Below are 12102 nucleotides of genomic sequence, written 5' to 3'. Positions count from 1 at the left end.
GGCAGATTGTCCTGGATGGGTCCAATATAATGATAAGGGTCCTTATAAGAAAGAAGCAGGAAGTCAGAAATGAAAGAAGATGCTAGCTAAGTTGCTGGCTTTGAAAGAGAGGAAGGGAATCATGTGCCAAAGGATATAGGCAGCCTCTGCAGGCTAGAAAGGCCAAGGAATTGGATTCTTCCCTGGAGCCTCCAGAAGGAACACAGCCCCGTGGACTCATTTTAGACCTCTGACCTGCAGAATGTAAGATAATAAATTTGTGTTGTTTTAAGTTGCTAAATTTCTGGTAATTTGTTTAAAAAGCAGCAATAGGAAATGAATATCAGAACCCATGATAAAAAGTGAGGGAGAAATTGGGAATTTGGGATTATTAGATACAAACTACTATATACAGAATAGGTAAATAACAAGGTCCTACTGTATATACAGCACAGGGAAGTATATTCAGTATCTTGTAATAACCTATAATGAAGAAGAAAAAAAAATACACACACACACACACACACACACATACACATATGACTGAATTGCTATGCTGTATACCAGAAACTAACACAACATTGTAAATTAACTATACTTCAATAAAAAAATCTAAAACTAGGTGATAAAAACATATTCAACCCTAGCGGCCAGAAGCTGCAATTTAATTCATCTTGAACTTAGCAACCATTTCCTATAACCCAACCAAAACTAACTGGTCAGCAATCCACTTAACCTGCATTACTAGCTTCTTGAGATGATTTTTTTTTTCTTTCCAGTCTAGTAAAATTACACACATACATTTAAATTCCAGGACCATATAAAAATAAGAATAAAAAGTAGGGGTAAGAATGTAAACAAAATCAAATCTATGATGTTAATAGCATTGTGCTCAGTTTTGTTGTTAAAATATTCATCAGCTCTGTAATCAATGTTGTGTTTTATGTGTATATTTTCCTTTTTAAAAAATTTAGAGCATTCAAGGAAATCTGAAATGCTAGGCTTATGATTAAATTAAATGTTTTAAAGCATTTGATTAAGTTGCAATCAATATTTAAATGGTTGAGGACACTTGTTTTGTTCATTTAATATGTATTTGATTTAGTGGTTGTATAAGTAGTATGTGAATGTTTAAAGCAATCGTTCTGAAACTTGAACATGCATCAGAATCACCAGGAGGGCTTATTAGAACGCAGCCAGTTGTGTTTCTGATCCCAGTAGGTCTGGGTTGGGGCCCAAAAGAATCGGTATTTCTACCAAGCTCCGGGAAATGCTTATGCTGCTGGTTTGAGGATCACACTTTGAGAACCACTGAGGAATGTTTAATCTTTTACGTTTATAGAAATGCTGAATTCGTAAGATTAATATATTGGACTATAAACTAAGTACAAAGAGTACAGAATATTCCTATAGGCAGAAAAAGCCTCTTGGACATTAATGCATCTATGGGCAAAAGAGAGTATGACAAAGCTTAATAGAAAATGTCACTTCAGTCCTCCAGCCACAGAAACTGCAGGTGAAATGGACTCAACGACATGGAGGGAAAGGAGCAACTCCCAAGTTGTTTTCACATTGGAATCACTTGGAGAAACAAAGATATTAAAGGCCTTTAAATAGACAATGAATATTACTTTGTCAATGATGTTGCTTTCTGCTTTATGTTTAAAGCTGCTATAAATCATAGAGAAATCACTGTTCTTATTTTTCTTCTTCCAGTCTACTAAAGATCTTTTAAAGAAAAATCTTTTCACTGGAAACAATGACAAACCTGTAACTCGGGCTGGACTTACAGGCCCATTAACAGTAATCTGGGCTTTCTATAGCTCTCCATCAATTTAACATCCCAGCTTTAAACATTGTAAGAGCTGTGTTATGTGTGTTAGAAATGAAAAGTTGACAAGTTAAAAATACTCTCTGGCTCTGTAATGACTTTTCATTTTGCTCTTTTCATTCCAGTTGAATATTAGAGTTCTGTTTGCTTTCCAGTGGATTCCCACAGCTTTGTAGATAATCTTTGGCATGTGTCAATAATGGTAGCAAAACAGTTTTTGCAAAATCCAAATTACCCAAATTTAAAGTTTCTCACACCAATCAGTTTTCTCTGGATGTTTAATTGCCAATATTAGGATTCGAAAAAATAATTAACAACTTAAAATATTTATTCAACTTGATTTCATCTAAATGTTTAAAATGTGGTCTATTTTTTCCCCATCATCTCTTTTCCTGCTGTTGGCAGAAAAAGGAGAAGCATGGAATAGGACTGAAAATGGAAAGATGGTTCAGGAGATAAAATGTTAACTTTGATTATTTCTGGGTGATGGCAGTATTGGTGGTTCTAGCTATATTTTTAAAATTTCTTTTAGTATTTTCTACCAAAAGGAGTACGTCTGTAATAACCAGAAAAAAACCATATCTTTCAAAAGAGAAAGTTTCTCCCAAACATAATTTTGAAAGTAATTGAAAATGAACTAGGGCTTCTTAGAGTAATGGCTAATTCTCAGCCTTAGTGAAGAAGTGTACAAGATGAGCCTGGAACATCTTGCCATATCAAAAAGCCAGGGAGTTATCAAAGACTAATAAAGTTATGTCAGAATGACCCAGTAGCTAACTCTAAGACAGATTGCATTGGCCAAATATGGGGCAATTTGCACACCAATAAGAATAATAACTGCAATGAATTGAAAACTTCAAATATATTCAAATGTATGATTTTATGAAGATACTAAAAAAACAGAAGAGCATTGAGAAGAGTCATAGCAAGATCAATTTTAACTCAATTTAAAAGAGAACTCTCAGTCAGTTTGTATGAACTCTGGTCAGAAAAGTCAGACTGTGTAAAAATGGAACAAGATAGCTCTGTATATTAAGAATGCCCTGATATTGGATATTTTCATGTCAGCTCAGGAACAATTTTGAAGGAATGGTGTGGAAGAGGCATAAAAAGGATGCTTGATCTAACTAGCTCATAAAGATCTTTCAAACCTCAAGTTTCTATTATTCTTTGATATTTTTTCCCTTTGGTATAAAATCAAAACTTGTTTAGAAATTAACTAAAACACCCAGAAAGCCAAAACAAAACAATAAATACCATAAACAAAGTCTCCCATGGCCCCAGGAAAGCCTGATGCAGAGTCTATGTGGTTGGGTAAACAGATACTAAAAACAAAGAAAGAAACAAATAAACAAACAAAACCCCAAACCCCAGTAGTGTGCTGGGCCAGATCTTAAAAGCAAACATGGATGTTAATGAGATGGGCAATCATGAAACAATCCTGATGCTCTTAGAAAGAGCTGAGTTGTTCCTAAACTATTGGAACATGGTGGGTGTGTTGCAAAAGCCAAAGGCAAACAGAAGTTGTATTCTCATAGGGTCTTGCCATGCATTCTTCCTTTTGTCCCCATCCTGCCTTGAATCACTGTGTGCCCCGTAAATTCCAGTTTGTTATCAGTGACATCGCCAACCAGTTGAACAGCGGACTGGAGAACAGTGGGAGGAATTTTTGGCTGTTCATAATGACACCATTGAGAACCCTATAATCATTCAAAAATGGGCATTTTCTATTTTTATTTTTTATGGAAGCAAGCCAAGGTCCTAGAGGAGACATGGATTTTATCCCCAGTGTAAATTGGTCAAGGAATAAATCTGTTAACTGTCTCCCTCTAGGAGGGAGAATATTCTAGTGGTCTGATATCCCTACCCAAATTATAATTTTAGTTACGTCAATATAAGGATGATGAGGAAACAAGATAATACCTTCAGCACACCTGGGTGGCCTCCTCTCAAATGGGCTGATGTTGGAAGAAGCCCAGGGATGTTGAATGAAATTGCCATATGCAGTTTATTCAGGAAGTTTTCTATAATGGCCAGTTAATTTTGACTCACATGTTAGTTTGTAGTTTAGAAGACGTCGGAGATAAATGGGTATGGCATAACAGCATTCAGAATGACCTCCGCAAAATGTGCTATAGGAATTTCTGTGTTGGGGCAGCATAAGCTTCTAGGAGACCACAAAGGTGGCCAGAATTGAGTCAGAGCTTGTCCTGAGATTGAGTTAGGCCATAAGTTTATTCAATCAACATTACCTGAATTTCTTCTGTGTGCCTGTCCCTTAAAAGCACCATCTGATTTATCCTCATATAACTGATTGGGATAAGTATTTGTATCCCCATTTTATAAGTGAGGAACCTAAGACTCAAAAGCAACTGGTCCAAACCACAGGGCCAATGTGGTATGAGCTGTAACTTGGACTGAAGCCCAACCCTGCTTCAAAGCCCCTACTCTTTACATTATGGCAAACTGCCTCTAAACTATGAATATATCATAGTTCATGTTGTGAAGGACTGACTTCTGTTACCATTTATCCAAGGACATACAACTGCCATGCTGCTACTTTCCTGGTGGCCTGTGTAAATATTCACAGAGATACCATATTTCCTATTAGGTACAAATTTATTGGCACCTAGTTAGGTACGTATTTCCCACTAGATGCCAATATTTTAAAACATTTTACTAAGAAACCTAAGTAAGATGACCTTTTTTGGTCTTAATATCATTGATATGAATATCTTAAGAACAGTATTCTAGCTTTTCAAAACATTCCTTTCAATGTGACAATAGTTCACTCCTCTTGAGGACTGTGTCTCATCCACAAATCCCTTTATAACTTCCATTATTTGAGCTATCAAATGACAATGATTTGAGACCCTTCCATGTTGCTGCAGGGGCATGTGGATATGTGGTTGTGTAGTGGGTTGAATGGTGTCCCCCAGATTCATATCTACCAGGAAACTCAGAATGAGGCCTTGTTTCAAGTAGCATCTTTGCAGATGTGATTAGTTAAGATGAGGTCATACTGGGTAGGGTGGGCCCTAAATCCAATGACTGACATTCTCATCAGAAGGGGAGAGGATACACAGAGATACACAGAGAAGGTAAAGATAGAGGTGGAGATTGGATTGATGCAGCTACAAGCCAAGGAAGGCCAAAGATTGCTGAGAGCCACCAGGAGGTAGGAATAGAGCAAGGAAGGATTCTTCCCTAGAGCCTTCAAGGGGAGCATGGCCTCCTGACACATTGATTTTGGGCTTCTAGCCTCCAGAACTGTGACAGAATAGATCTGTGTTGTTTTTAAGCCACCAAGTTTGTGGCAGTTTGTATGGCAGCCCTAGGAAACAGTGGTTTTAGCTGATTTTCCTTTCTACTGGTTTTACACTGGCAGAAAATACTTTAGCAATCACTACCATAAGTAAATTACATCTATAGGGGAAGTAATTAGAGTAGAACAACGTTACATTATTTTATATGGAGCCCTTCATACACATGGTTCCTGAAGCCGTTTTACTAAGTACCGTATTAAAGTGAAAATGACTGTGAAGCTATTATGCACCTTTCAATAGTGGACTCAGAGCATTAGGCTTGAACAGCTGTCATTATGGAAGAAACAGAAAGCCTTGAAATTAGAGTGATAATGTCCCACTGCTGTTGCTAAGTTTCATCCATTTTTAACTTCCAAAGAATAAGTGATCTGAGTCATACTAAGGTGTCACTTCTAAAAAGACAAGCCCAGAGTGAGGGGAAAAAAATAGAATATCCAACTCTTAACCCCAGTAGAGCACCAGAGAACTGACAAAATCTGAAAACACTCTTAAATCTGAAGTAAATTTAACTGAATGTATATGTATATCTTTTGTGTCTTTTAATATAGTAGCAAGTGGAAAAGAGTCACTAAGAGACTTTCCCAAAGAGGGAAGTGAGCAGTAGTCGTTCTATCCAGTGGGAGCTTGGCCCCACAGGGACCACACTGAACTGAGGAAACAACTCAAATCTTAGGGCTGTCCTTCCATGGGTGTGCAGTACTCTCCCTTGCCAGTTACATTATGTCTAGGTAAAGGACGTTTGGCAAAATCCAGAAAAGAGATGATAGCCCAGTTGTGCAAAAAAGAGTTAACATAGCACATGGGTATCTTCAGAAGGCTAGCTTACAAGTTTGGCCCTTGGCTGGTATCTGGGAACTTGGACTTTGGGAAGGTTTCCACCATACCTAGGAATAATACGGATGGCTCACTACCTAAACTGTTTATAGAAACAGTATGGATTATGCTGAACACCTGCTTTCCTTCTGGGAGTCTCGAATTTGGGTTCAGGCTAGGCAGAGGGTGCCTATGTGACCAGCGCCTAATAAAAGTCTCATGCAATGAGTTTCTAATGGTCTTCCTTGGAAGACAACATTTCACACATGTTGTCACAAATGATTGCTGGGGGAATTAAGCATGACTTGTGTGACTCCACAGGGAGGAGACCCTTGCAATCTTGCGCCTGGCCTCCCCTGGACTTGGCCCCATGCACCTTTTCCCTGTGCTGATTGTGCTTTGTGTCCTTTTTTCATAATGAATCTTAGCCATGAGTATGACCATGTGCTGAGTCCTGTGGATCCTCCTAATGGATCATTGAACCTGAGGGTGGTCTTGGGGACCCTGACATACCAGCTCCTCCACTATATCAGTTGACAGCTCCATCTCAGTGCTCCTCTTCACTCCCCACGAGCACCCTCAGATTACACAATGCTCAGCTGAAACTTAGCTAAGGAGAATTCACCCACTATATTATGAAAACTGAACAGGTTTTATTATTGCAGTCAAGTAAGAAAAGAGCAATACATTTTATTTTGAATATTTATTTAGTTTTTTTTTTTTCACTCCTTGATCTGATTTTTCCTTCCTTTGGTGTCTGAGACAGGACCAAGTTGTAAGGGTACATTTTTTTTTTTAATTTGCAAAGTTTAAGTATGTTTATTTGCAGATGTAAAAACATTTCTGGCTGTCCTTCTGTTCCTGAATGCATCAAGCTTGTTCTTGCCTTAAGTTTTCATACCAGCAGTTCTTTCTGTCTGAGATGCTTTTCCCATAGCTGGCTCTGTCTTTTCAATGAACTCTCAAATTAACTGCCACCTCCTCAGAGAAGTCTTCCCTGACCACCCAACCTAAGTGACCCCCAGTCCACCCACAGATCACCCTGCTTTGGCTTCACCATAGCACTTATTTCCACCTCCTATTCTATTCATGCTTTATTTTGTTGTTGTTGTTGCTTAGTGAAAGCGTCCTCCCTCAAGAATGTAATTTCCACTTGAAAAAGTATTTTGTTTGATTTGATCAGCACTCTATTCTCAGTGCTAAAACAATGCCTGGAAGAAAAACTAGGCATTCAACAGATATTTTTGAATCAATGAATAATTAAATCAGTTGACTAAATAAGTGACATTTTGGAAATTGCATTTAACAGTTTTCAGGAGACTGGCCCAGTTTGCTTTTTTCTTTTTTCTGTTGCCACGTTCAGTGTATTCCCCATCAGGTTCTTTTTTTCACCGACGGGAAGACACTTTTTTTGTTCCACCAGGCCCCCAAGGCAGCCGGACAGGCAGATAGAGAAGCAACACCGTCAATCAGTGTCAGGTGTGCACTGTTCTCTTGACTTGAAAGGGCCAGCACTGTCATTTAAACATCATCCAATCTCTCTGCATCTTACAAAGTTTAACTTCTACAAAAGGCAAGGACGCAATTGCTATGGATTGTACCACGTGTATCAGCAGGGTAGATGTCATTAAGATTCATTTCCTCGCTTCTCCTGTTTAATTACTTCTAAGAAAGGCAAGTGGATTTCTCTTGTCTTCTTCAGTTTAGATTTATTGAATGTCTGAATCTCAGCCATATCTTGTTTGTCAGATATTTTGGCAGATAAAGCAGTAATGGGGTGCACAAAAGAAAGTCAGATTTCCATGGTAGCTACTCTACCCCTTTTCTCTCATCCCCATCTCCCATTCCAGCCTCTTCTGATATTGCACTATGCTTATTTTCGCTGGACCCTAATTATTTCCTCCTGTCCCTCCCTAACTGCAGGTCCAGAGCCAGGTTCAGCCTTCTGCAATTCTCTAGCAATGATACTCTGAAGCTCCTTTTCTACCAGAGTTTATACTTCGATTTCTCCAGCTCTCAACTTTACCTAAGGCCTTTATCTCCAGTGACTCAGGGACATTTGTACTTGGAGGTTCAACCTTTAACGCAATATGTCCAATGCTTAATCTATCACCTTCTCCCCAAAGCAGAAACTCCTTTCATTTTCCTGCTTCTGCTAATATATACATATATATTGTAAGAATAACAAATCTGAAATTATTTTGCCTCCACTATTAGTATACCCTTCACATTCAGTTAACATGAAACCATATTATTAGCTGTCTCCTCTTTACAAGCGTAGACTTACAGCACAACAGCCCAGGATTACTACACAACCTCCCAATTCAGGGGCTCTCAAAACGCCGTCCAGCCACCATTGCAGCAGAATTTGAATAGCTTGCTAAAATACAGATTCCCAGACACCAACTGAACCCCAACCGGCAGAATTAGAATTTCTGAGTGTGGGACCTAGACTTTTGCATTTTAACAAGTTCCCCGACATAATTCTTAAATTAGTTTTAGAACCCTTGGCATTCTCTCTCTTACCTCCTATCTTTGCAGATCCAAATTTCTCTGCATCAGTTTACACATAGTTTACATCAGGGCACACCTCTGTAAGGACTCTGACTTTATATCTAGTACATCTGCATACACTTAAGAATGTAAAATGGACCTTAGGGATCAGACCTCCCCCAATTAATAGAAGAGGAAACTAGGATCCAGAGAAATTTTCACCTATGGGGGTCACAGAGTAGGTAAAGTGGCGAAGGTTGGATTAGATCTTAAGTCTTGTGATTTCCAAGCCATGCAGAAAAGAGTTAACATAGCAGTCCTGACTGCTGTCCTTTGAAAGGACTGCTTGTAAGGTTGGCCCTTGGGTGGAATCTAGGAACTTCAACTTGGGAAGGGTTTCCACCACTCCCAGGACTGATAAGAGTAGCTCAGTATGCCTAAAATGTTTTTACAAACAATATGATCTAAAATTAACACCCGCTTTCCTTCCAGGAGTCTGGAATTTGGGTACATATCAAACAGAGGATGCTGTGTGATCATCCCCCAATGGAAAGCCTGGGCACTGAATCTTTAAGGAACGTCCCTGGTGGACAACATTTTGCACATTTTGTCACAACTCATTACTAAGGGAATTAAGTGCATTCTGAGGACTCTACTGGGAGAGGACTCTTGGAAACTTGCACCTAGTTTCCTTCAGATTTCTCCTCATGTGCCTTTTCCCTTTGTTGATTGTGCTTGGTATACTTTCCCTGTAATAAATCATAGCCATGAGTACGACTAAATGCTGAGTCCTGTGAACCTTCCTGGTGAACCATCAAGCATTGGGGTGGTCGTGGGGACCTTGTGACACACAAGCCAGTACTTCCCATAACTTATTTCACTACCCCTCTCGTAGGCTTATATAAGAGACGGTAGGGGTAAGTCAAAACAGTATGGCCTTAAAAACGACGGCATGATTTAAATGCTGACTTAGCTGCTAAGCTCTATTACTTCTCTGAGTCATGGATTCGTCATTTATAAAATTGGGCCAATAATACTTACCGTGTAAGGTTTTTACAAAGATTTAGAGATAATAGTATAAGAGGTCCATAGTATACACCCTTTAAGGAGGAGCTGTTATTTTCCTTTGAGTCTTTTGGATAAGACAGAATGATCAGAAGGAATTCTGTGAATCCAGTTTTACGTATCCATATATCTGTATAGCAGTGGAACTAATTATATGCACTAAAAGGTCCCAATCATGCTGGAACTTGTGAGCAAATTGTTTTTTTCCCAGGATCTGTGTAGAGCTCCTCTAACTAAGTACTTGCAGTGGGAATTGTTGTGTGGAGAGCAAGCACAGAAAAGAACATGTTTCTACCCATCCTTGGCTTTCAACCCATGCTTAGCTATTTGTCTCTTGCTTTTTGGGTCCTGCCCACTCCACTGATTTCTGGGCTCTAACCTCTGATTTCTGGGCTCTGGGCCAACCTGCACTCCTTAGCTCTTTACTGGATGCTCAGCTGTTCCTCTTCCAACCACTAGTTCACACGTAACTCATTCATCATCATTCACTTGATCCTATATAGAGGATCCCCACGGAAACTTCTTTCCTGGTTGTGTCCCCGGCTTTGGCTCTTAACCAGCTTGTAATAGTTGCTCTTGAATAAAGTATATTTCACTTTTGTGGAAATGGAATTATTAGACAAATATAATTCCAGTCAGTGGTAGCATATTTGGAAGAAAAACTCATTGATGTTTATTTATTCTTTTTGTCCCTTGCATCCAGAAGATGAAAACAACACTTCTTAATCCTAACATTGTCCCATCTGAGATAACATAACTAAAAGGTTTAAAGATGAGTTGTTTCAAATATCTTCAGCAATTCAAGTGAGGTGGACCATTTAGTATATACTAGGGTAGCCGCCATGAAAAGCAAACGGTGCCTGCAAGGAGTTACTTTATGGCACGCCATTTTCAGAAAATAATCATAAGTCTTTGATATCAAGGGCAAAATATTTAAACAAAGACATTTGCTCTGGATTTCTCAATCAGACATGATATAATGGTGAGAGCACTGCATGGGGAGTCAGGGGGCCTTTGTTTCAGCCTCTGTAGTATAGTGGTTAAGAGCCTTTTCCCACCTCCACTTTCATCTAGGTGGGGTTGGGGGGTGAGCTACTCGTACTTGCCAATAGAATGTGAGCGAAAGTGACTGCTGCTTCCTTGCTAAGGTGGCTTTGAAGCAAGTATCCTGTCTCCATGCTCTCTTCCTCCAGCTCCTGGCTGGATATTGGCACCCAGGATAACCTTGGAGGCCACGTGTTGAAGATGGTAGAGCCACTGTCATCTAGAGTCCCTGCATGGCCACATAAATAATCAGTCCTCCCATCTTCTCAATCAGAAACATTTGCGCTATGTTAAGCCATTGACATTTTGAGATTTTTGTGTTATAGTAGCTAGTATGTCCCTAATTAAGTTGTCTCACTTCTTTATGCCAATCTGTTTGGGTTGTTATAAGGATTAAATGAGTTAGAACAATGCCTGACACATAATAAACATTCAATAAGTGTTAGCTATTAATATCGCTACCTGCTCTGATGCTAACTGCTTATGGGTCATGGAACATGTCAATTTCCCTGGACCTCCATTTCTTCAAGGGTAAAACATAACAGTCAGGCTTGATGACTAAATTTCCCGAAGGTTGGAATTTTATAATCAGAAACCTCTTCAAATTGCGAAGAAAAAAATTTTTCTTAACTCATGGGAAGTGGCCAGAGGATGAAGGACATCAAGGAAAGTGGTCAGAGGATGAGGGACATTCAGAACATCAGTGAAAGAGGGAAAGAAGGAAAACAGAGAACAGTCCAAAGGATGCTGAGAGGGAAAACCATTATTTAAAGAGAAGCATATTTTCTTTTCGAAATTTGTCCATCAATTCTGAAATAAGCTTCAAAGAGAAGATTTACAAACCGGGCTGTGTCCGTGAGACTTTCATTCACACCCAAATGAATGTCTTGTGTGGTCAGAAAGCAGGGGTGTCCTCCCAGAAGTGCAAAACCTACAGTAAAAGAGAGAGAAAAAAAAGGCATTTTGAAAAAAAGAATTAACTTAGCAAACAAAATTATGAGGAATTGGCACTATCTCAACTGAAAAGTCAAAATCTTTCAATCTCACCAGCCTCTCTGATAGGAAATTCCCAGGGAGAGCAAACTGAGGAACCAGGAGAAGCAGGTGAAATTTTCTGTACCAGCACTTAACTCTCCTTCAGATGTGTGCCCACCTCTCCACCCTCTTGTTCAGAACCAGGCGATATGGGGCATTGTTCTCTTTTAGAGGCTATTCCTCCTTTTTATTCTTTAAAATACATAATGATGTCCACCAGGAAAATGGGCAAATAAACTGTAGTACTGCATATCATGGATTACAATGGAATATTACTCAGTAATAAAAAAAGAATGAACTACTAATATATGCAACATGGATGAATCTCACAAACATTATATTGAATAAAAGAAGCTAGACACAAAAGAGTAGATAATGTATAATTCCATTTACGTGAGACTCTAGAATGGGCCAAACTAACATAGAGTGGCAGAAATTAAAACTGTAGTTGCTTCTGGAGAGGGTGACTGGCTGGGAAGGAGCACTGATGAGCTTTCTGGGGTAAGAGGAATGTTT

At 39.1% G+C, this 12102-nt stretch overlaps 1 protein-coding gene across 2 annotated transcripts in view; it reads right to left on the bottom strand.

Moving 5' to 3' along the window:
• Positions 1-12102, bottom strand: part of OTC (ornithine transcarbamylase) — a 54721-nt gene that overhangs the window by 19843 nt on the left and 22776 nt on the right. For both annotated transcript variants that reach the window (XM_010949527.2, XM_074358914.1), the window contains exon 4: positions 11395-11482. In XM_010949527.2, coding sequence (XP_010947829.2) covers positions 11395-11482 — 88 coding nt within the window. The remainder of the gene's footprint in view (positions 1-11394; positions 11483-12102) is intronic.

Source organism: Camelus bactrianus, chromosome X, assembly GCF_048773025.1.
Source record: "Camelus bactrianus isolate YW-2024 breed Bactrian camel chromosome X, ASM4877302v1, whole genome shotgun sequence".
NCBI classification, from domain to species: domain Eukaryota; kingdom Metazoa; phylum Chordata; class Mammalia; order Artiodactyla; family Camelidae; genus Camelus; species Camelus bactrianus.
This window is presented reverse-complemented; position numbering and strand designations above follow the sequence as displayed.